The sequence below is a fragment of the Macaca mulatta genome, chromosome 2 (genome assembly GCF_049350105.2).
Source record: "Macaca mulatta isolate MMU2019108-1 chromosome 2, T2T-MMU8v2.0, whole genome shotgun sequence".
NCBI classification, from domain to species: Eukaryota; Metazoa; Chordata; class Mammalia; order Primates; family Cercopithecidae; genus Macaca; species Macaca mulatta.
This window is the reverse complement of record NC_133407.1, coordinates 126,066,085-126,092,386: the sequence shown is the minus strand read 5'-3', so window position 1 is coordinate 126,092,386 and position 26,302 is coordinate 126,066,085. Positions and strand designations below refer to the sequence as shown.

The 26,302-nt window shown below is 38.9% G+C and overlaps 1 protein-coding gene across 13 annotated transcripts in view; it reads left to right on the top strand.

The window, feature by feature from the left end:
* The window catches only part of CADPS (calcium dependent secretion activator), a 483,498-nt gene that overhangs the window by 368,730 nt on the left and 88,466 nt on the right, over nucleotides 1–26,302 (top strand). For 10 of the 13 annotated variants that reach the window (XM_015130515.3, XM_077993272.1, XM_015130512.3 and 7 more), the window contains 3 exons: nucleotides 10,776–10,882; nucleotides 17,594–17,750; nucleotides 18,527–18,668. In XM_015130515.3, coding sequence (XP_014986001.1) covers nucleotides 10,776–10,882; nucleotides 17,594–17,750; nucleotides 18,527–18,668 — 406 coding nt within the window. Of the gene's footprint in view, nucleotides 1–10,775; nucleotides 10,883–16,374; nucleotides 16,396–17,593; nucleotides 17,751–18,526; nucleotides 18,669–26,302 lie in introns of all 13 variants that reach the window. The other 3 variants (XM_077993270.1, XM_015130501.3, XM_077993267.1) reach the window with 1 other exon arrangement.

Below are 26,302 nucleotides of genomic sequence, written 5' to 3'. Positions count from 1 at the left end.
TGCTAAGGGCTTCTGATTCAATCTTAACCTTAGACTCATAAGGAAGGCTTTATTTTTGCACCCTTTGCAGATGAAGGAGCTGTGATTCAGACAGGATAAGTAACTTTCTGAAGCAGGATTTGAACTCAGGTCTGTCTGAATTTAAATACCATGCATTTTTGTCTCTTTCTACCATGTAGACTTTTTAGCTGATGTGGTGAGCACTTAGACAATATCCATTCATTCAATGGATAAGGTCAAAAGTATAATACCTACCACTTTTCACATAGGAAGACTACAAATTAACAGAGCAGTCCTTTCTGGAACTGAATCATTGACAAAATCTTTACATTGGAAAGTCTTCCCAAGCGCAGTTGAGACTTCCCCAAGGCTGTCAAAGAACTGTGGACTTTTTTTTCTCTCCAATTGACAGAAACCTTCTAGATCAGGTCAAATCTATCGAAAGGACTTCCAGAAAGATTCTGTGATGTTGAGGTTTTGCATCTTTCTCTGTCTCCAGGCAAATTTCCTACAGATCTAAGGCTTGTTGAAAGAGAGAAAGAGAACCAAGCTGGTAAAACCCACTAAAACATAGAGCCAAGCCACCACCCCACAGTCTTCCAAAAGGGACCAATAATAATAGTGAATTCAATAATAGTGAATCTCATCCCCACAAGATGGCCATTCTGAGATGAGGACCATCTCATGCTTCATGTCTTATACATGAGGGACTAAGTGTTTCTCTTTTATTTTATTTTATTTTTTAATTTTTTGAGGCAGAGTCTTGCTGTGGAGTGCAGTGATAGGATCCTGGCTCACTGCAACATCTGCCTCCTGGGTTCAAATAATACTTTTGTCTTGGCATCCAAAGTAGCTGGGACTACAGGCACACACCACCACGCCCAGCTAATTTTGTATATTTTTAGTAGAGACGGGGTTTTACCATGTTGGCCAGGTTGGTCTTGAACTCCTGGCCTCAAGTGATCCACCCACCTCGGCCTCCTAAAGTGCTGGGATTACAGGCATGAGCCACCACACCCAGCCTTTCCACCCTTTTTGTTTCAGTGGTGCATGAATCAGGGTTTCCAAGACCAGATTATTCTGTGGACTAGCACCTCATCTATACTTTACAATAAGCGATGGGGACAAAGAGAAACGTGTTTTAAACACTGTCACCAAGAAAGATTTTGGAAAAAAAAAAAAAAAAAGGATGTGTTGTGAACCCACAAATATGAAATCAGTGTCTCTCTCTTCTATCAGAAAAAAAGATGTGATGTTGCAGATGATGATAAACGTTGTTTGTTGAGAACTGAATATGTGCTAAGTAGTTATGCATATCTCATTTAATTCTCACCATGACCCTGTGAGATAAGTGTTTTATTACCATATTTCATTGAATCTAAAGGTCCATCAATTATAAGATGCGCCATTCATATACTATATTATGACATGCTATCAAACGTAAGATGCATCCGGATTTCAGAAATGTTAAAATGTGCCTCTTACTTCAATGAAATAAGAACTTACGCATTCATGCATAGAAATCCTGAAGTAGAAAGATGTTAAGTCACTTCCCCAAGGTTAAAGAGCTGGTTAGTTGTAGAGTCAGAATTTGAACACGACCCTGTTTAATTCCAAAGTCCACATTTTCAACTTCTACACTATAAAATGCTTGTGACTTGTTAGCAACGAAATTGTATGACACAAAGAGGTTTCTTGATCATTGACAGGTGGAAAAATCAAGGCCCGGAGAAAAGAAGCCAGGTTCAAAATAAAATGAGTAGTCAGTGACTCTCTAGTCTCTTGTCCTGTATGCTATTCAAGAGCCGTCACCACCCCACAAGGCCTCCTTACCTTTCAGTCAAGACATAACGGCCCCATCCACAATCCATTAACTGGTCTGAGCGTCCAGTAGGACACTCGATGACATCCAGCATCCACATGTTAGAATCATATATGTGCAACTCCAAGAAAACACTACCTCAAAACCAGCCTAAGCACTCAATGATTTGTTATACCCCAAATTCAAATCTTTCTCCTGCCTCCACTGGGTTTTCTAACCTCTGTAACCTCACTTTTATTTTCTGTAAAAGGTGCTAATAATGGTTCCTCCCCAGAGGATTATTGCAAAGATTAAAATACATATTCCAAATAAATCTCTTAACACAAATGCCTGGCACATAGTAAGTGCTCATTTTATATATATGTAATTTGTTTGAAAGTATTTAAAAGGATGTTCTTCCAAGTTAAAATGTATAGTATAAAGATATCATTTCATTTCAGAAATGAATCATAAAACAGTGCTTCTTAAATTTTAATGTCCATCTGAATCCCTGGGGATCTTGTTGAAATGTAGGTTCTGATTCAGCAGGTCTGGGGTGGAGCCTGGGAATATGCATTCCTAACAAGCTTCCAGGTGATGTTGAAGCTGCTGATCCAGGGATGGCACTTTGAGGGTCAAGGGGAATATAAGAGGTATTTAAATTGTCTTTCTATTATGAATTTCAAACACAACATTGCAGTCTCCATATATATTTGTTAAATACCCACTAGGTTCCAGGAGCTATACCAGATACCAGGGAAGTGTGTAATGAGCAAAAGCAGTCATGCTCCCTACCCTTGTTGAGCTTACCAAAAAAAAAGGGTAGAAAACACAGGCATGAAACAAGCAATCACAATCTGATGATGATAGTAAAGGGAAGAAGCAAGGTGTCACAGGAATGCAGTACAAGGTGATTTTACCCAGGCCAGAGTCTTTGATTACAGAGCAGGGGATAGTGCCAGAGAAGGGCATGATGTAGGTCAAAGGCTGGACCCCCAAGAAGTACTGACTGGGGTGTTCCCTAGCCTTGTTTCAGTGTTTGCCTCTATTCATCATCCCTCCAGATGCTCCAAGCTCCTGCCCAAGACTGCTTGTGGCAATGTACATAAAAGTTTATTTGGGGACTAAGTGAGTACTTAGTAGTACTACTGAATCAGGGAAAAAAAGAACTCAAATAGCCTAAGCAAAAAAAGAGAATTTTTTGGCTCATGTAGCTAGGAAATCCATGGAGGAGTTGGCCTCAGAAATGAAAAATGTTCATGTGTTTTCATATCTCCAACTACTAACAGCCTTCTTTAATGTGACTGGAGCTAATGGTTGAAGTTTGCGAAGCAACATGCCCACAGATAGCACCAGCGTTTTATCCTAGCTAATGACTCCAGAAGAAAAAGAGCATTCCTCTCCAAGCAACTGTATACAATTCCAGAGAAGGGCCACAATGGCCCAGGTTGGGTCACATGCTAACCCCAGAGCCAATAATAGTACTCATGATGGTATGAGGTACTATGGTTGGCCAGATGTAGCTCATGTGACTGTCCCTGAAGGATACTTTCCTTGGAATTCCCACCAAAATAACATGGAGTAGAGAAGGTAACTCCCCTGAGCAAGGTTCTTGCACATAAAAGGACAGATTTCCAACACAATGTCCATGCAGAATTAAGCTCACTTTTCTTATATGCAACAGCTGAGCCCTAGGAACGAAGCCTGAGTTGGCATATGATACCAAATTAGAGAAGAAAAACCATCACAAGAGTGTTATTTCTTTCTTTAATTTAAATTAATTTGTATTAACTTAAATAAAATTATTTTTAATTATCTTAAATAGTTTTTGTTTTTGTTTTTTGAGACGGAGTCGTGCTCTGTCACCTAGGCTGGAGTGCAGTGGTGTAATCTCGGCTCACTGCAACCTCCACCTCCTGGGTTCAAGTAATCCTCCTTCCTCAGCCTCCTGAGTAGCTAGCTGGGAATACAGGTGAACACCACCACAACCAGCTAATTTTTGTATTTTTAGTAGAGACAGGATTTCACCATGTTGGCCAGGCTGGTCTCAAACTCCTGACCTCATGATCCTCCCGCCTCAGCATCCCAAAGTGCTGGGATTGCAGGCATAAGCCACCGTGCCCAGCTGTCTTAAATAGTATTTAATTGAATTTAGACACCTGACGTTATTCTCTGGCTTGGAAGCTTAAGATATGATGTTTACTATTCAGAATTCAGCTTAGTACATTTGTTAAGTAACCAGGAACTTTGGATAAGAGATACGAGCTCCTGTGTAGTTTGTATGTATACTGAAAACACAGAGTATTTTATTTTTCATGAAAGCATTGCATTGGACAGGATCCACTGAGGATTCCCTTCCACTGATACTTGATGACCTACCCTGGCCCCAGCACTGCTGTAGGCCCTAGAAATACAGAATTCCCTGGCAGAGGGGGAGATAGACAAATGTATATAATTTCCTGTTATCAGGGGCCAGAAGTGCTCAGGTAGAAGAGTCAACAGAGGAGCTGAACCTTTGCTATGATGGCACTCTCTTTTTATGGCATATGAAGGCATAACCCTTATCATGAAGGGAAGCTCTCAAAGGTTTTTAAGCAGGAGCATGACAAGTTCAGATGTGTGCTTAACAGAGATCACTCTGACTGCTGCATGGCAGAGAATGAACTGCAGAAGAGAAAAGGGACTGAAGGCTGCCTTGGAGGCTTTAGCAACAGTTGAGGTGGAAATGATGAGACCTGAGTCACATGCTCACCCCCTCGGCAAGAGTGTGGATGAGCACGTGATCTAGTATGGTGTGAGATAAAATCAAGACACATTTTGAAGGTAGACTAGACAAGCTATACCACCTAAGTCCTTACAGGGAAGAGACAATGATGCCTCCAATGAAAACATAGGAAAAATCCATGATCCATCCAATAGCCTTTATTAACACATACTTTAGACTGACCTAGAGCTGGAATCTTTTGAAAGGGAGTGGATATTGGAGAATCAAGGGGATCAAGTATACATAATAGACCATCCCACTAAAGAAATTGTATTAGATTTCAACCTTGCATGTTTTAAGCCTATGTAGCCATCATTTTAGGGAAGCTGGGTATTCAGGATAGTATAATGTGGCTATCTGCTTAGCTTTCTGTTCCTACTTGAGCTTTTATCTACCCCCACCCCCAAATCATAGCAAATTGCTACAGGCTAGTTATTTTCTGTAATTGCATAATACAAACACCAACATCTTCAGCAACACATCAATAGGCTGGAACTTGGTAACAAGTGAGTTTCCATCAATCATATTCATCTCTCATATGATATTTCAGAGACTGGCAATTCACTAGCTGGAGCCAGAGATGGTCAGGTTATTTAAGGGCTAATTGGAGTGTCTCTCGCTCCCGGATGCATCTCTTCCTTGGCTTAGATGAGCATGCAGCGGAATTCTCTTTTTGTTTTTCTGCAGTCACATTTAACTCTCTCTCTGGAAGCCAAGCAGATTTAATTGTGTAAACATGAGCAATGGTAATTGGGTAAATGAAGTTGGAAACCAAGGTATGATGTTTTTGTTTTGCTCTGTGAGGAAAAAAAAATAGGGAGCTTGTTTTTCTATGGTGGCAAACCTCACTGTCAGAATTCTGGACAGACAGTTGGCAGGAGGAAATCCCTTTATGAATTTCTCATCAAGACCCATTTAGCTGAAATATGTATCTGCTGCCTCATGGGTGATGGATCAACCCAGGGGCGCTTTATTGTTTTATTCACCACCAGATCAAGTCTTTCTCTACCCAGGTTCACTTAACTGGGTGAGAATGAGTCAGGAATTTCCATGAGAATTGCACATGCAGGTAACATGCATTCATTGAAAGAGCCATGAGGATGAATTACCAGAAATGCTCTTAACTTTAGGCTGTGCTGTCAGTGGAAAACCAGATTTTAACAAAATATAAAATATGGAGTACTATTTTTTATGATAAAAGGATTAGTAGTTGCTTCCTTTTAAATGATTGTCATTTAAAACTGAGTCTTCCAAATTCTATTTGCACACATTTTTTCCCAAACAATTTGAATAAGAGGAAACTGGTAATTTTTTTGTCCTGTATTCTAAACATTAAAATGGTCCAGCAAGAAAAGGATCTCACCAACTTTTGTTTTTAATGATGATTTTTACTAGAATATTATATTTTATCCATATTTCTCCATCTTTTTTTATTAATGTCACTAGAATTCCATTTCCTATATGCCTGCAGTAAAATTCATTTTCCCAGTTGAAAATTCAAGCAAACCAAAAAGCAAACTTGGCAATGGAGTATGTCCCTCTCACCATACAGATTGCTTTATAAACCAGAACTATTAGAAAGGAGCAGGTCCAAGGTTAATGAGACACTCATTAAAGAGAGAGAATTGCAGAAGCTGATAGTGCTCTGTGCCTGTATTGAAGGAGAGGCTATTGTTATAAGATGTTTGCTGTGCTGATATTGTAAACCACATGACAGATGGGTCAAGTACTGATTACAGTATTCTAACATTTGGAATAGCAAGTAACATATTTGATAAGCTGGCAAGTTTTTATATATGATTCAACCCACAATATAAAAGCCACGAGAATTCCAAATTGAAAATAATTAAATGAGCTGGAAACAATCAGATACCACACATTTTCCCCCAAAATGACAGATTTTGACATGTTGAAATTCCACAAAGGGAGCAAGAATATTTCCTAGCTCACTTGAACTAATAACGGCCCTTCATCTGCTTTTGCAAAGCAATTAATTGCAGCCTTCTCACAATGTGGAGGTAACAATAAACATGTGTAGGCATCTCGAGCTTTACAGAGATCTGTCCCATAGATTGCTTTATTTGCTCTTATCAGCAACCCTGTAAGATATACAGAAAAGATACTCTCAATTTATAGATGAGGAAACTAAAGCACAGAGAGGTTCAAGTAGCAGATGCAAGGTTATGTAGAAAGTAAGTAACATATGGGGGATGACAAGCCAGATCTTCCAACTATTAATATATCAAGTCCTATTTCTGGTCATCTGTAAGGAAGAAGCAGCTATTAACGTATAGGTGTTCTTCATTGTACGAAGTGTATCTTTTTTTGGTCAGTGCTGCTGCTGCCATCATTCATGTGTATCCATCTGGATAAAGCATCTGGTATTTGCATTCAGCCTCTGAGTGTCTCGGTGGTGGTGGTGGTGGGTGGGGGTTGCTGGTGACACTGGTAAGAGTCCTTGTCGAACAATGTCACACCTCTGTAGTGTTGAAGTATCGCCAAGAAAGCAGCAGCTCTCCATTTGTGTTTTATCATTTTTGCTTATTTGGTTGTTCTTTTCAGAGTTTGTCATCTTACTTGTCACCCTGTGTTAAAGTCACTTTGTCTTTACTTTTTTACTGTCTCTCTTCACCTACCCAAGCAGCTCCCCTGCCACCTCCTGGGCCTCCTCCTCCACCCACCCAAACGCAGACCAGCATGTTATATCAGAGGCTCAAAGGCATGCCTAGGCCAAAATCAAGTACTGTAAACTTTCATCATTCCTCTACTTGGCAGCTTTCTAGTTTAGTTTGCTTTTCTGTTCACCTTTCTTCTTGAAATTTTGTTTCAGTTTGGAACACTAAGCTGAGACTCGGGCTCTCAAGTATAATTTTATAGGTTTTGAGATACTCAAAAGAGAGCATTTATTTCCAAATGTCCACATTTTTTTTTGTCTAGCTATGTCTGACATATGCAACATTTTCAAATCTCAATGTCAGCACAAAATAACATTGTTGTTGCATAACATTTTGCATGACAATTTTTTATGTGTTATGAGCTTAATTCTATTGTATGAAATGGTTCTTAAGTATACTATATTTTTAGTTCCATTTTATCAGTGCTCCAGCTAGTGCAAGGTTGGGGGATAGGAATATTGTAATTCATTTGAAGACAGCAGAAGTGGCCAAAAAAAAAAAAAAAAAAAAAAAAAAAAAAGTCATTTCTAAGCACAAATTTCTCCTTGACTTCTGTTGGGGAGAGGGAAGAAGTGCTAAAGGATTTTGCACAATGTTTTCTTTAAAGACAACATCTTAGTAGTTCCATTTTGCCATTTAGCTAGTAGTACAGCAGCTATGCAAACAAACAGGAAAATAGTGCAGTGTCTCACTAATGTGGCTCGATCTACAGATGATGGAATCAAGGCTAATTAATAGTAAATGAAAGACTGGCTACATGGGTTAATTGGCAGATCAAGTGTTGTAGATTAAAGAATCCTTAACCTGCTCACTTTAATGGTTTTATGTTCAAGTAAAATTGCAAAGGGTTTTATTAAACATACTGTCTGTATATATACATCAGGCATACACATATCTGTGTACATGTGCAAACACTCATAGAATGGCTGCATGCACATGCACAATTTATGTGTATCTATTGATATCTATTGTAGTCAATCTAAGAGTACTGCCTATTAAAACAAATCTTCAGGTGGTCCTAACTGCAACATCTTGGATTTCTCCAAACATAAAAATTATTGACTTTTTTTTAAGTGCATAAAAATATTGGTAGGAATTATTTATGTATCGTATGTCATAAACAGCCAGAATTCCCCTAGATTTGGTGAGTGTTTCACCCAAAAGGACAAAGCTCTCTATTTTTAAAGAAAGAGATTTCAAAGATGTGCCCCAGGTGGGATTTCCTGCAGATTTGTATTAATGTGCAGACTTGTCTGTTACTAGAAAATGTATGTAAGTGTGTGATGTGTGTATGTGGGTGTATGTGTCGAATGGGTAATAAGCATAGGATGAGGAATTTGCAAATTGATGTGTAAATGTGAATATCAACTAATAAAAAATAGTAGCCTGTGCATATTTACTATCAAAATGCAAATACCTCACTCTACACATATTACCCAAAAATATATACACAGTATGTTTCTAGAAATGCCTGAAAGTCTACGAATGAAATTATGATAGTCTATTTATCAAATTACTAACAGGTCAGATGCCCCCAAAAGCACAGAAGTCAATCTTGTCATACACTCTTTCTCTAAACACGTATTGCTCTAGACCAGGCAATGGGATGTCAGCACCTAAGCTCCCACATCTCCTTATTCTGAGTGTTGGTTATTCTCTGCCTAATCCACATGTGTATGTTTCCCATAGCCCCACCTTCAGGCTCTAACCATATCCAGCCACAATTCCATCTGGGTGTGGCAGAGATAATGGAGCTTTCCATTGACTTGAATCCAGGAAGCCCATTTATCACACTAGCCATCAGGCCTTGTTAGACTGAGACTTTCAGCACCTGGCTAATCTTACCCTGTCCCACTAATCACTCTTACATCCCATTTGCTAGAACACCCTTTTTGCTTAGTGTCTCACTGAATTTATTTTTCATTATTAAATCCTAAATTACTAATGACCTGATATGTTCATTACCTACCTAAGAAATGCATAAAAGAATATTAAGAAACTTTTGTTTTTGTAAATTAGCAATCTCTTATGATTTTGTTTAAGTCTGCCTACTTCCTCCCAACCCCTGCTGCCTGCCAGAAACCTTCCTATTTAGTAATAGGTAATTGTTTCTAGCAAGAAACATCCTGAAGCCAAAATATACCTGCTTCAGATGAAAAGATGAAAATAAGTTTTGCCAGTTCTTTTGCAAATATATGTGCCTACTTGGGGAATTCTACTAAATGATGTTTATTTCACTATATCCCATGTGCTCTGACTCTGAGGCTTTAAGGTTTGAAGCGGGCTAAACATGAAATACAAGTTCCCCTGGAATTCAAACTGGTTGAATCCAAACAGTTTCATTGGCCAAGAAAACCTTTATGTTTTGGCCAGGCACGGTGGTTCATGCCTATAATCCCAGCACTTTAGAAGGCTGAGATGGGCGAATCTCCTGAGGTAAGGAGTTTGATACCAGCCCGGTCAACAAGGTGAAACTCTGTCTCTACTGAAAATACAAAAATTAGCCAGGCATGGTGGCAGGTGCCTGTAATCCCAGCTACTTGGGAGGCTGAGGCAGGAGGATCACTTGAACCCGGGAGGCGGAATTTGCAGTGAGCTGAGATCACACCACTGCCCTCCAGCCTGGGAGGCAGAATGAATGAGACTCCATCACAAGAAAGAAAAAGAAAACCTCTTTTATGTTTTAAATATTACTCTTTTCCCAAAGGAAAACAGTTTGTAATTTTTTGGAACATAATGACATTGTCAAACTCATGAACTCAGCTCTAAAAAGAGGGCAAAATAAGCCAGGGTTCAGGTTCTTCTTGAGCTGGGTAAAAATACAACACTTTCAGTTTAAGAGAAACTAAAAACAAAGAAAACAATTAAGTACACTGTTGCAATTTAACTGATAAAATTTCAATTGTAACAACCAGTAGCACAAACTACCACAACCCATTCAATAATCTACTCCTAACACCCTTTTAACAATTATTATTCCTGACTAATGGCCCAGGCATATCCAATTTTTCTTTTCTGTCTCCTCCCTGGACAACTTGAAGCAGACATTTGAATCTGCATTTTCAAAATGAACGTTCAACATACGCGGGCCTGCAATGAAAAATTACACTGTAGCATTTAATAACTAATCTAAAAAACAAATGTAACAACAATCAATATTAAACTCCTGTTAACCTTCCCACTTCAGGTAGCGTAAATACAATCTAGACAGTGATATAGTACCTTTATGCTGTCTTTAAAGAACATGTGTACAAAATGTCACTAAATTTGAAATGTGCTGTCATAGACCTACTATAGCTTCATATGCAAATTTGAAGCTGGAGCACTGCTTTTTCCTAATATGTATTATAATGATGGTGATAATAATAAAATGGCTTTATGGTTTGCTCACTAATTACATGGCACTTAACATTTGCATGAATTTTGTTTTTTAAAAAACTGATAACTACTCTCAATTTCTTATCCACTAGTTCTAATGGCCATAAAATTAGCCTGCCACTTTCGCTGAATTTTAACACAAACTCTTGTACTACAGAAAATGTAGGCCGATTAATCACTCCTGCCAAAAAGCTTGAAGATACAATACGTCTTGCTGAACTAGTCATTGAAGTTCTTCAGCAAAATGAGGAGCACCATGCAGAGGTGAGCAGGCTTGGTGGGAAGTGTATCTTACTGTACCTTAGCTGAGCTTGCAGAGCTGATTTTCCCATCTAGATTGTGAATAAGATGCCTTAACACCCATTTTCTTTTAACTGGGATTGCAAAGGGAATGAAAGTGGAAGTTTTGCAAGAAGTCTTTGGAAGGTTATTTTGAACAACCAAAAAGTGGTTGCATGTTGTATGTTTCAGCCTAAGTTTTCAGATGTTTCTAGCAACAAACAAATGAGGTGAGTGCTTTTTAATCATTCAAGCAGCATCTGGTTATCATTGTCCAGAACACAAAATATTTTTTGGTTTTTTGTGATTGTTTTTGTTGCCACCACTGTTGTTTTTATTAGTAGTTATTTGGTGTGTGAACAAGAGACCTTCTTTCTCAATTTATTTCTGTAACTTACTCTGCTTGTACTAGAGTCTTCTTCTTTTTTTTTTTTTTTTAATCTTCGATTGCCTGGGTTGTTAAACACAGTGATAGAAGCAAATTATTCTGTGTTGTGCAACTTGTCGATTCTCCAACATACATCTAAATAAATATAGCTTACTTTTTTTTAACAAACCACTATCAAAATGATCCTTTTGATAATAATTATAAACCAAGGGATTTCAAGGCTAACTAAATCCCAAACCTATAAGGACTTAATCTAACACTTTCAAGAAAAGATTCCAAAATTTCATGATGGTTAAATGGTTATATCAATGCTCATCTCAAAATTGAGATTTAAAATCATCTCTCTTAAAATAATCTTTTTGAAAATGGCATAATTCTCCCCCTATCTCTACACTCAGATTTACAACAAAGGGGAAAAATGACATTTCCTAAAAGTAATTTCTCAAGTACCTAAAATGACCATTCCATGACTAAATGGAAATTGCCAGTATAGTTAAATAATACATAATACACCATAAATCCAACCATCCCGACTAATGCCTGATTGCATATTTAAATTTCCTCCCTGTTTTTCTACTATTTTATTCAATCTTGGCTGATCGTGGCAGGGGAAAGAGGTATGTGACTAAACCGAATGAACCAGCCACCTGCTGTCATACTTTGTGCATGCCCTTCCAGTACCATGTCTTCTAATGGGACTTTTCCTGGTGCTCCTGCTTTCTAACACTGACCCAAGGAATGTAACAGCAACTTCCAGTGGACTGCTTGTGAAATGGGTGACCCTCCACATCAGGGTCAATGTGGGTGATTCTCCTGTGCGTGCATGAAGCAATTGATATACTTAACAACGACTGCAGTTACATCCCAACACAACGCCTCCTTCCTGCCTTGATTCTGTCCTTAGCCTGGTGTAGTTTCCTATGTCTGTCTGTACTTACCTTTATTACAGCAGATGAGTACCAAACCAAGTAACCAGTAGCTCGCTGGAGTGATACTAATCTTCCTCAACAACCGTCTCTATGTGAATCATATATACAGTATTTATATATAGAGAGAGTGCTGAAGAATTTTTTCCCTGAAAACCCTCAGAGAATGGGGGTAAGACCTCTTGAGGCAGGTAGAACTAATTCATACAGCATCTATCCGCAACGCACAGCCATGAGTGATAAGGAAAAGCAAATCGATAACCTCCAAACATGTAAACAATTAAGTGGGTTAGAATATTTTTCCTATGCTATCCTATAGGATGTTCTTTTCAGACTGCAGGCATCTAGGGTTCCAGTGATGGTAAGTGTGTTCTTCTCAGGTGTCTTCAAAGTCATCTCCAGAGGCATGGAGGGGCTCCGGCCTGCCCTCCTCTGATCTGAGTGGTTGAGGCTCTTCCCATGATGCTGGACAAAACCCACACATTCTTGAAGACATAAATACAAAGAGGACAGTTTTCTCAGTCACAATTGTGCTTTTAAGTGAATCAGAGGAGAAGAAAAATGACAGATATACTTGATCTATAATCACGTTATTTTTGGAGGCTGCTAAGGGCTAAGAAAGGATGTATATTTTTCTAAATTACTCAAAAGAAACACCAAAGGAGGGCTTATATGCTAAACAAGGCACGTTTCACTTTTCCAAAAAGCCCTTTTTCACTGTGTTAATCCTTATCCTAAACTGCCCTAATAACCATCATCACAAAATGTTTTAATCTTATATATTCAAAAGCCATTCCAAGCAAATAAATAGGGTAGACATCAACTCAATTCCCATTACCAACTTTAAAACTTAGTAATGAAAACTTCAGCATACTTTGGAGTGCCTGAGACCAAATTTTCTTTTAGATAAACGTACAGAATTCTTTCCAAAATTAATAATTTTACCCAATCACAAAATCTTCTCCATCAATCAAAAGCTACCTATTGAGCATCTTCCATCTGCTGAGCAGCGAGGCAACTACCTTGGTGCTTTTTGAAAGACAACTAGGCATAGGACAGCCTGTCCTTCAAACAACAGAACACAGGGTGTCCAGGAGCTTAGGCTCTGTGCCAGAGAAGTTTGACTTTGAATCCCAGCTTTGCCTCTTCTCTTCCAGGATAACTTCTCTCATCCTGTAAAGTGTAGACAACAATAGATGGTCATTGTTAGAGTGGAAGGCCACGTTCAGTAAAGCAACTGGTGTTATGCCCGGCACAAAGTGAGCACCCCACAAAGGCTGGCTCTTGTGTTGCTAGGAACAAATTGCTAAGGAAACAAAATATAAGAATATCTAATTATCAAAGTGACAAAACCTGTGTGGAAAGTACCAAATGAACAGAATAAACAGAATGTGTTGAGAGCAGATTCATTTCAAGGTGCAGTGGACCAGAAAGGCACTACCACCTGTTCTCAACTTTCACTTACAGATTGAAATCACATGGACAGCTCTTGAAAATTCAGATCCCCAGGTCTTGCCCCAGCTCAATTTACTGGAATCTTCCAGGGAGGTGCTGAGCATGGGTAATTTTTAAAAGCTGCCCAGGTGATTCCAGTGTACAACCAGGGTCAAGACTGGCTGGAGTACAGTAGAAGATGTAGCATTACCTCTGGCACACTAAACATGGGGTTTTTCTTCCCCAGAAGAAAAAGTACGACAATTGTTTTCTACCGATCAATACTCACTACCATGTTCTCTGGGTGCTCAGTAAACTAAAAAAGAAAAAGAAAAAGAAAAAAAAGACTAAATCCTAAGCTTGGATCTTGGCTGTGTGGCCATGCTGTTTGGTGGTACCACTCAAATCAAAGTAACTAGTAGGCTTGCCTCCTCCAACTAAAAAAAAATAAATAAAAAATAATCCTTAAAGACATTTTAAATTCCAAGATAAAGTAATTAAATGTCCCAAGCAAAGAAATCTCTCTAGCTAAGAATACATTGTATGTACACATATGCAGTATATGGTAGCAGTGGTCACATTTATCTCTTAATTGCAGCTTAACTCTGTTTCCAGAGTCTAATCTATTCACAAACATACACACACAAATTATGCCTTCATGTATGGTTGCTACACCTTCCCAATCTCTCTCTATGTATACGTATGTATATGTATATATGTATTGTGGTATCTAGATGAGTACATATATACATGTTAGTTTGTGTGCAAAATATACAGTGCGTTTGATGTAGACTGTACCCCTAAAGCACACATCTTTGTCTTTGAATAATGAAAAACTCTGGGTAAGTATTTAGTAGCCAAAGTATAACTCCTTATTCTCCTTATTGTCTTTGGAAAAGGTTTATAAGACTTTAGATGCCCATGAACATTGTGAGTTAGCTCAAGTACAAAAATAGCATTCACCTGTATAAGCAAGCATAAAATAAATATTTTTTAAGCCTGGCCTTTCCCAACCCAGTCACACAGATTCTGTTCATTTAATTGGAATTACACTTTGGCTTTCTGGCTGTTACTGCCCTTGCTAGAATGATTTTATTCTTCTTGGAGAGTCAGGTTTGATTACAAGGTTTTGAAAAGAATTCCTTGAATGTACAAAAATAGTTCTGGTCCTCACTTATTCTACAGTCCCCAAATTTAAATTCTCTTGGTTCACTAGATACCTAAACTGTTCTACCAGACTCCAATAGCAATGATTCATACAACAGTAGTCATCGTTCTTTGCAGGGCTATTAATATCTAAATGATTATTAATGCAAGGATGGTAGATAGTTGCTCAATAATATATTAAATTACAATGAGGGAGTAAGTTCTCTATAGATCGTAGAAGTGGCACTTCTTATGACCTCTGGTTTGCAACTGTTAAGTAAAAAATTTGGTAAGAGGTCCTGCACGGTGGCTCATGCCTGTAATCCCAGCACTTTGGGAGGCCGAGGCAGGCAAACCACCTGAGGCCAGGAGTTTGAGACCAACCTAACCAACATGTTGAAACCCCATCTCTACTAAAAATACAAAAAAAAAAAAAAAAAAAAAGCCAAGTATAGTGGCAGGCGCCTGTAATTCCAGCTAGTCAGGAGGCTGAGGCGGGGGTTGCAGTGAGCCAAGATCACACCATTGCACTCCATCCTGGGTAATAAGAGCAAAACTCCGTCTCAAAAAAAAAAAAAAAAAAAAATTGCTGATGAGAGCCAGATACGAGATTGGGTTAAGAAACTTAAGAAACTTTTAATTTCAAACATTCGAGCTTCGTTTTTTTGTTTTGTTTTGTTTTTTCCTGTCATTCTAGGGCAAATCATGTCTGGGGAGGCAACTCAATCTTCCCAATAACTTTTCTTGGACTCATCCTGAAGATGTAAAGTTAATTGAATAACTAAAGAATAAGTACTAGCCAACATTTTGTGTAACTATGTGAATTTTTCAAATATCTGGAATCAGGATTGATGAGAATCAGCCTTCCACATAGGGGTGGAGATGGAACTTCATCCAGCAAGTTCCAGGATTTAGATGGTCTCTGCCTAAAAGACTGGTGGCTGGGAAAGTTCTGGGGGTGGCATGGAGGGCTACTTTATCTACTGGACTTAGCTAGGTAGTCAGTGGAGTAAGCCCTAAACCCCAGGGCTCTCATCTGCAGGTGGTAAAACTACAATAAAACCTCATCGGTTCAGACTCAAATACTGGAATCTGTGACAATTCAATTGCAGATGTGACTCTTTTAATTTTTCTTATGTAATATATTTGACTTGATCTCAACTTTCTCAGGAAATTCTAATGACTCTTCTTACAAGTTAGAGGAATCCAATACCCTTTTTCCATCTTAGGATCTATGAAATTAAATCTACTGTTTCTTTGACTTCAATTTATAAGTCAACTTACCTATAAAAAACTTTTACACTTATGATGCATTAATAACTAATGTAGACTTAATGAATACTTTTTACTTTAGTGTCCAATTATAGGCTACATTCAAAAACAGTAAAAGGATATCTCTTTTTAGAAAGTCCAATAAGTTAGGCTTTTTCTGCTGACAGGCCAGCATCTCCCCTCTCACATTACTCTGAATCAGTGAGGTTTTACTGTAAATTAAAATGGAAACAGCAGGTGTCTATTTCCAGCCAAACCAACCTTGCAGAATGGTCCATGACTTGATTTTTTTCATTTAATTTGCAAACCAGCCACATGTTGATAAAGGAGAAGTAAGTAAAGTGAAATCTGGTGAAAGAAGAGAGGTGGACCCCTATTCTGCCTCCTAGTGGCTGTTAGAATATCCCTCTAATAACTAATAGATCACAAAAGAGCTTGGTCATTGAACAAACCCTATCATTTATGGAATTATTTCCATAATCATCTTTCATATTTTCAAATGCCTTCCCATCTTTTTTTGGTGAATGCTCCGGAAAGTGTTTCCAATGTAAATACTTTGCGGCATTGAATGGGGATGTGGGGGACCAGAAGGGGCTGGCAATTTGTTTTTGTTTTTCTGCTCTCTTTGAAATCGGCAAAACAGGGCCTGTTGACACTGCCACTCATTCTGCATGCTCCCTGCCAGAAATGATTAGTCAACATGCATGCATGCCTTTGAATTGAATTCACATCTGGCTCAGTCTGATGTGAATGTCACCCCCTGAGACCCCGCACAATGATTTCCAAGGGCCCATGTGCATGAAAATGAGTTACTTCACTGATATTTTTTGGTTTTCAATGTACATATGTCTCCAACCCCCAGAAAAATAAGTCCTGATCTTACTCAGTGTTTTCTAGCCTAAGCCTGATCTTTCCTCCAGACTGGATACAAAACCAAAGGCTCCTTGCTTAAAAAGATTTCAACTCAAAAGTTTTGTGACAATTGCAACAATGGTTTTCTTTGACTTAGTATGAAATAGGAGTAACATTTCCAATGTATAGGAAACGTGAGTTCTTGAGTTTTTGTATGAGACCATAGACAAGCCCCAGATATGTAGATATAAGTGAACAATAATTGCAAATTTTCAAGTTAGACCAGCAGAAAACCCATAAACACAGTGAAGAAACTCCCAGATTTTAATACCTTAGAGCAAGAACTAGCCAACAGCAATGACAAAGAGCATGACTCAAAACGTACTGAGTTATTGTAAATTGAACAGATATTCCACGTCTGTCATTTCTACTGCAGCATCCTCTGACCCACAGGTCAGAATAAAGGCTCTCTATGGCAGGCCTGGAATCACACAAAGCACTGCCTTAGACACTTAGCGCCCAAATTGTATCAAAAATTCTGTTCTCTTTACAATAAAATTACCAAACCCTGCTGGATGCACCATTAATTTTGAACAGTGAGGGCTAGAGTTCACATCTTATGTCCGAGAAAGAAGCTCATCACCTCTTTGTCTGTTGTTTTTCTGCCAAATTTCAAAGGCCTTTGCGTGGTGGTCAGATTTAATGGTGGAGCATGCAGAGACGTTCCTGTCACTCTTTGCAGTAGACATGGATGCAGCCTTAGAGGTGCAACCTCCAGATACATGGGACAGTTTTCCACTGTTTCAGCTGCTGAATGATTTTCTCCGTACTGACTGTATGTATTATCTTTGACTGTTTGACTTTCCTAAGTAGTGTGCAGATAAACCAATTGCTAAGATGTCTTTATCCCAAGCAGACTACAGGCTTGACATAGCTCTTCATGGTTTTATTATTGTTAACCCCCCACCCCAAAAAAGAAACATACATCTGAAGGATATTCCCTTTCTTCCAAAAAGTGTCCTGTTCTACGGAAGCTCTCTCTTAACTAGACAGAATAACCTGAGAGTAACGTGAGAAGAGGCATCCATTTTTTGTATATTTTATTGGCTCTCAAATTAATTAACCTCTTCATATTTTGCAATTTTTATCAAAAGATGCTTTCTAGATGAAAAAAAAAAAATCCAGCTGAATAACATGTCAAGCATTTCAGAACTATGTTATAGCAACAACAGCCATAAAATAGACCTTCCTCCCCAGAGAGGGTGATGAAGGAGGGCAGAGTATAAAGAATGTTCTTTCTTCCTAGTAACTTAATGGGAGGAAGGGAAGTGGGTGCAAGGAAAACAGAAAAAAAAAATGGTGCGAATTGTTGTTTTTGTTGTTTCTTAAAGTAGCGTGATCGTTTTTGCTTTTAGAAGATCAATACCAAGGGGTAAAGTGTTTTTGAATTCCATTTCAATGTTTTTATGTACTTTTTTCCTTCTCTTCTCTTTTTGGCTTCCTTAGAAGCAGTATATTTAATGTAGAAGACAATCAATCTTCTGTATGTGTGTGTTGTACATTGATAAAGTAGCTGTGGGTTCTTAACAAGCTTTTGCTTCTCTGTCCTAGATAATTTGCGCAATGGAAAATTTCACAAACACCTGCAAGACCTGTTTGCCCCACTTGTTGTTAGATATGTGGATCTGATGGAGTCCTCAATTGCACAATCCATTCACAGGGGCTTTGAGCGGGAGTCATGGGAACCAGTCAAGTAAGGAAACCTTTTTTGATACCATCGGAGTTTGGGTACAAATGGCTAGAGAGCAATACAGAAATGGATTAATGATGTCATATGGGTTTCATTGTCAGTACAGACAGAGAGAAACACCATACATTTCTTCTACTATGATGCTCATAACTTCCTTGCCCAAATGGCAAGAGGGTGGGGGATGGAGGAGGTGGGCAGGGTGCAGGAAGAGGTTGAAAAAAATGTTTTATGAAATGAAATCTCTTATTGCACAAGATAAATAAGGAAGAAGGAATATAAACTTGGCTGTGATATTTGTGTGATATGTCTTACTCTAATCGTGTTATCTCTAGGAATCAGTGTTTCCCAAAGTGTGTTCGGTAGGGGTCTAGGCAGGGAGGTCAGCAAACTTTTTCTACAAAAGGCCGTATAATATATACTTAGGCTTTTGGAGCCGCATAATCTCTGTCACAACTCAACTCTGTCATTGTAGTGCGAAAGCATGAAAACAGTCATAGACAGTATGTAAAAGAATGAGGGGGCCGGGCGCGGTGGCTCAAGCCTATAATCTCAGCACTTTGGGAGGCCGAGACGGGCGGATCATGAGGTCAGGAGATCGAGACCATCCTGGCTAACACTGTGAAACCCCATCTCTACTAAGAAATACAAAAAACTAGCCGGGTGAGGTGGCGGGTGCCTGTAGTCCCAGCTACTCCGGAGGCTGAGGCAGGAGAACGGCGTAAACCTGGGAGGCGGAGCTTGCAGTGAGCTGAGATCCGGCCACTGCACTCCAGCCTGGGCGACAGAGCCAGACTCCGCCTCAAAAAAAAAAAAAAAAAAAAAAAGAATGAGGGTAGCTGTGTTTCAATGAAACTTTGTTAACAAAACAGGTTCGTAGTTTGCCATTCCCTGGTCTAGGCCTTTTAGATGCACCTTTTAAAAAAACCTTTATGGCCAAGTATGTTTAGGAAACAATACCTACTCCACTGACCTAGAATTTTGTGTAACTCTGTTTAACCCAGATTTTCCTAAAAGTATTTGACCACAGTGTGCTTTTTTTTAAATGGGACATATACCCTGCAGGATAAATTATGGGAAATCTTGTGGGTTGCAAGTTTGTCAATTTCCACAAATGCTTGGCAAATTTTAGGTCTTATTTGAAAATGTTTGGCAGGCTTGGTGCCATCTCCATTCCCCAGATGGGAAGAGGGCTTGACTTGAGGCTCCAGAGGGTCAGTCTCAGACTCCCCTTTCTGAAAAACTAGAGACTCCTATATGGAGAGTTTGGTGGTTATGGTTTGATGGTTTGAAAAGCTCCAGTAAAGCCTAGTGTTGGATTTGCCCTATTAGTTTCCTTCCTTTTTTTTTTTTTTTTAAGGAAATCATTTTGTTCACGCTAGTCTTTTACATCTTTGGGATGCAGCAAACAGTATGGAGTAAAGTAGAGGGATGTTACAAGCACATTTTAGGAACTCCAGAACAAATATTCATGAGGCCTTTCCTCAGTTTGGAAGCGTTGACTTGCAGCCTATTTTAAGGCAGTTTTCTGAACTGAGACCCTCCTCTAATGTTACACTGTATAAGGCTCTCACTGATAAATTGATGCAAAATAGGCTTTTCTGCCCCCCTTCCACATCTGAGCCACAAGAGAAGTTTCCCTATTGAGAGGAGGTTAATAACCAGTAGCTCTTCCTTTGTGAATACCAAGAAATTTAAATTTTAGTTTGTTATTCTTCAGTTTATAACAGTCTCTGAATATGGCCCTACTGACTTTCAACTCATGAGGATAGAACTGGGTCCCTTGATGGAAAGTTATTAATGAGAGACTCTATTTTTTTTTTAATGTTCAATACAATCAAGACAGTTGTGCTGGAGAATAGCTATTAAGAGGAAAAGGTTAAAATGAGTAAAATTTACATTTTAAAATAACAGTGGTCTTGAAATAACATTTACTTACTTGCATTTAAATACAGAGACTACTACTAGTAACACATGGAAGAGAACGATTGGTATCCTTCACTATTCCTTCAAGAGCCCTAGGTTTAGTGCCCCGTCTTCCATTTGCTAGCCAGAAGTCAAGGGTTCAAATCGCTATGAACTTGTTTGCTCCCCTGCAAAACTGAAGTTTTCAAAATGTACCTATCCGGTGTCTGAGAATTGTCGTAAAACCTTGTGATAATGTCACTAAGTCATTTTATAATCTGTTTAATTTCTTAAAAGTCAAACACGGCCGGGTGCAGTGACTCATGCCTGTAATCCTAGCACTTTGGGAGGCCAAGGTGGGCGGATCACAAGGCCAGGAGATGGAGATCATCCTGGCTAATACGGTGAAACCCCGTCTCTACTAAAAATACAAAAAATTAGCCAGGTGTGGTGGCAGGCACCTGTAGTCCCAGCTACTCGGGAGGCTGAGGCAGGAGAATGGAGTGAACCCAGGAGTCGGAGGTTGCGGTGAGCCAAGATCACTCCACTGCACTCCAGCCTGGGTGACAGAGCGAGACTCCATCTCAGGAAAAAAAAAAAAAAGAAAGAAAAAAAAGTTAAACACAGGAATGCTACTTCTTTGGGGGCATTAAATATTCTTAATACTATCAGAAATAAAGATAGATTCAAAATCATCTTCATACCTGCAAGTCTTAGTCTAGGAATGCTTTCTTGGGAATTTTTTTACCAATTAAAAAAATAAAATTTGAACCCTTGCATGGGCAATTTACAGGTCTGCAAATTGTGAATAAAGAAATAATAGTTGTGAATAATAACCTGAGAATTATGCAGATATGTGTGTGTTTTTTAGTAGCTTTTTGCTATCCAAAATTGTGCTGTTAGTGAATATGATTGTGGTTTGTTCAATTCATGCTAAATAGTATATGCCTTTCAGAGTACGTGGAGATCTTTTAAAGTGCCAACTAAGGGCTGGGTGTGGTGGTTCACACTTGTAATCCCAACACTTTGTGGGGCCAAGGCGAGAGGATCACTTGAGGCCAGGAGTTCAAGACCAGCCTGGGCAACGTAACCAGACTTCATCTCTACAAAATAAAAAAAAGTAGCCAGGCATGGTGGCGCAGCATGTAGTCCAAGCTACTCAGGAGGTTGAGGTGGGAGGATTGCTCGAGCCCAGGAGTTCAAGGTTGCAGTGAGCCATGATCCTGCCACTGTACTCCAGCCTGGGGTGATAGAGTGAGACCCAATTTGTATTTTTACAAAAACAAAAAACAAAAAAACAAAAAAAAAAAAACAAAAACAAACAAACAAAAACAGTGCTAACTAAAATATAGGCTACCACACACATTGTATCAGCCGATTTTTAAACAGAGTATGGATGCCATGGGACAGCTTTGCAGAATGGAATAAAATGGAGCATAAAAAAGAGCTTGGAGACATGCTGTGTGCTAAGAGGAGTGAGTCTCTCTATGCTTCCTACGATGTGAATAGAAATAAAATGTGAACTTCCATCTGACTACTTATTGGTGGGTTGATGAAGAAGCAGATTCGTTTCTCTTCTTGGATTTTTTTTCCAAGTGAAGAATGATCTTTTTGGCATACTTCTCATCAAGCTCACCCCAAAACAAGAAACTAACTTAGGTAAATAGATTTAGTTTGCTCAGTGTTTTCCATTTTTGCCACATAATCTTCCAATACACACATACATACACACACAGAGCCTTTCTTTCAAACAATTGTTATCCTCAAATAGTTCTGTTCTTCTACTTTTCAAAATTTATAAGCACCTGGTTATAAGTAAAATGAGAAATGCATTATGATGTTTACTTCAAAATAACTAGCATTCAAAATACTGAAGAAAAATAGCAATCTGACAAGAAAATACTACTGATGTACTGAGTTTGCTAAAAAGGGACTTAAAAATATTCTTTATCCTTCAGATTTGCTTATTTCAAAATATGGCCCTGTAAAAGAAAATAGAGATATCATCATTTAAGCTTGTTACAATTGAGGTTATTTAAGATGAATAACAAAAACAACAACAACAAAAATAATTGAAGTTATTTGATGGAAAGAGTAAAATGGCTGAGTCCTATGGCAGCCTTTCCCTAAAAAGACAGTCTTCCACCTTTCAAAAAGAGAAAAGGGAGGCTACATCTCTGTTTCCATTGAGCCAGACACAGTCATGGTTAGAATCTCTATGAATTGGTGGAAAATGTCATCTCATTGCTTCTAACCACAGCTGAAGATAGTCAGCTTCTCAAAGACAGTCCCAAGTTGTCAATAAAATCTGGAGCCCATGGCCCTCTCATTGGTTTCCACCTGGACATGTAGTAGGGTCACCACTCACAGTTGGGCAGGTTGCTCACAATCCTTCTGGCAGCTGTGAATAAGAGGTTTTGGTCCTAACGAGAAATGGACATTTCCATCAACTCTTCAGTGTTAGCTCATTGGTAATAAGCCATGGTGGCCTTCAGTATGAAAGAAAACCTAGAAAGCAACTCATTCAAAGTCTTACCGAGTCTAGTACCTCCGCCACCCTTGCCTACTACCTTTTCCCTGACAGATGGTCACTCAATCTTTACTTAAACACCTCCAAGCATGGGGAATCCTTGGCTACATGGTTGTCCACTTCAGGTTAGGACTGCCCTGAGGTAAGAGCAAGGACTTAACTCTGGACGTGGGGTTCAGAAACCAGACCAAATTGAGAACTAGTAAAACAAGGATGGGGCAAAAGTGGCTTTCCATAAGACATGCCCACCAGTGTGCCATGTCAGTTTACCATTGCCATGGAGTTACCGCTCATTTCCATGTCAATGACCTGATGACCCAGATGTTACTACCCTTTGCCTAGAAATATCTTACATAAACCTCTCCTTAATCTACATGTAATTAACAGCATGTGTAAATATGACTACACAACTGCCCTGAGCTGCTACTCTAAGCGCACTGCCTGTGGGAAAGCCCTACTCTGCAGGAGCAGTCACAGCACTGTAATACCACTGGAGTTTTTACACTACCACTTCAATAATATCAGCTCACCCTTGAATTCTCTCCTGGGTGAAGCCAAGAACCCTCATGGGCTAAGCACTACTTTGGGGCTTACTTGCCCTGCATCAGCTCTGAATGGTAGAATTAAACACTGCTTCTTAATAAATGCACACTGTAAAATCCAAGATTCTCATTTCTCAAAATGCACTTTCTCACTCTGCCTCAGATATGCATACAAAAAGTATTTTTAAATGTCACTTTCCAAATAGTCATAGATGTCAATATCTTTTTTTTTTTTTTTTTTTTTTTTTGAGACGGAGTCTCACTCTGTTGCCCAGGCTGGAGTGCAGTGGCGCTATCTCGGCTCACTGAAAGCTCCACCTCCCAGGTTCAAGCGATTCTCCTGCCTCAGCCTCCCGAGTAGCTGGGACTACAGGTGCCCGCCACCATGCCTGGCTAATTTTTTGTATTTTTAGTGGAGACGGGGTTTCACCATGTTAGCTAGGATGGTCTTGATCTCCTGACCTCATGATCCACCAGCCTTGACCTACCAAAGTGCTGGGATTGCAGGCGTGAGCCACCACACCCGGCCATCAATATCTTTTTTGAAAATAAGTTTTATTGTATATATTTAAGATATAAAACATAATGCCATAAGAGACATATGTAGTAAAATTGTTACTATGGTGAAACATATTAGCATATCAATCATCTTACTGATAATAAACAATCAGACCAAAGACACCTGAGCAATATGCAGGTGGCCTGGTGTCAAATAGACAAGTAATGTACTTGGTGTCAGATCTCATGATTCTGCCAATAATTTGCTGGGTGATCTTGGGCCACCAAGTTTTCTGGGTTGAGATCCTCCCTCAGTTCACCTCCCTGAGGTTCAGTGTCCTATTTTGTCAAACAAGGACTTTGAATAACCAAAGCTTTTCCAAAGCTAACATTCCTGAAAATATCACTCTCCATATTCAGACACATATACACATTTGATCATCATTGCCTCCCTAATACCTACAACAAGGCCTGGAACATAACAGGTACTCAATAAATGTTTGTTGATTAATTGCCATATTTGTTAAAGAACCCACACAGGCTGAAAATTATAAAGATGTAATGGGAAAACTATGGGGATGTTTCCCCAGATGAGGGTCTCAATCTAGCTGGGTCTGAACAACTTACACACAAGAAAAATGACTTTATGAAATGTCAAAATTATGAAAAAAGAAAAATGACTTTATTTGCCAATGTACAAATTTACAAATACCATAAGGAAAAGTTATGAGGACACAAGAGTAGAGGGGAATCAATTTCCACTAAGGGGTCATGGAAAACATAGCTTGAGGGCAAGATTTCAAAAGGGGTAGGAATGCTGGGAAAGAGGATGTCCAAAGGTAGAAATACGAGGGAGGCAGAGCATGCAAACGCTGAGTTTTTGCCAGCATGGATTATAACAAAGGCAAGCCATAAAGTTGGAGAGATGTTTGGGAGATTCTAAAGTCCCATGAAGTCTGAAATTTTTTTCTGTAGGTGATACATTCTCAATGGGGGCTTACAGCCCATAAATTGGTGAAAATTGACTCGGGCGAGAGGGCGGGGCTTAAAAACATCTTACTCTTTTTACACATAAAGCACAGATCTACATATAGTACATAAACAGATATTCTATATATCTGTGGTATTAAATTTTCATGGAGAAGGAAGTTGTGAGGCAGGATGATAATGAGTAAAAGATTGTAAAATACTGCTCTAGATTCTAGGAAGATATTAGAGAGTGCTCCTGCCCCAAAGCAGGCATTGGACCTAAGAACAAATACTGACAGAGGCTTCAGTCCTCAGAGCACTAAGAAAAGACAAGATGTACTGCATATATGCATGCAACAACTGATTCATAAAAGTAGAAGGCATTTCGTGTCTTAAACCCAACCCAATCCATAAATCTAAAGTCGAAATCTTTGAGAAAGACACAACAACATCCCTTCTGCATGGAGTCAGTGTCTTGATTAGAATCAATTCTAGAAGCAGGAATGACTTCACCTCCACTCATTTCCATCCATAGAAGTGATGAGACGTGCACACATCTGTGACATTCATCCATGTAAGAATGAGTAGATGAGAATGTTTCTAAACCATCCACGGATGGGCACTTTGGCCTAAATGGAAGCTATTCTTTTTCAAGAGTCCCCAAAACGAATGAAAGAGTGTAAATTTTAATGCATATAAGTTGTTAGGATTGCAATTCATACTCCTTGTACTATCCAGAGATATCCAATTATGATTCTCTCAGAGATGCATGACTAACTTGTTTTAAGGTAGCTACTAAAAGAGCCCTCTTTAAAATAATTTTAAAGTAGTAATTCATTATAGTCATCAGCAGTTCCAGGAGCCTCATTGGAACTAAGTGCTACTTGAAAATTCCCCCTTTTCACATGTATATTAGTAAAATATTATGCTTAGAATTACCTCCTTGATTATTTATGTTAATATCCAAATGAAGTATTAGTAACACTAGTAATACACTACATTATTTTTCTAAGAGCAGAAATATCAAGCATGTTTCATCCTTTTGAAAGTAGAGCATTATAAAATGTCACATGAAGGAAATGTTTCTATGAGTCCAGTGCAGTAGTCCAGCTGAAATGTCATATTTTACAAATACAATATGTTTTGATTAATAGAAGTTTTTTTTTTTATTTTCATGTGCAAAATGAAGCTCGCTT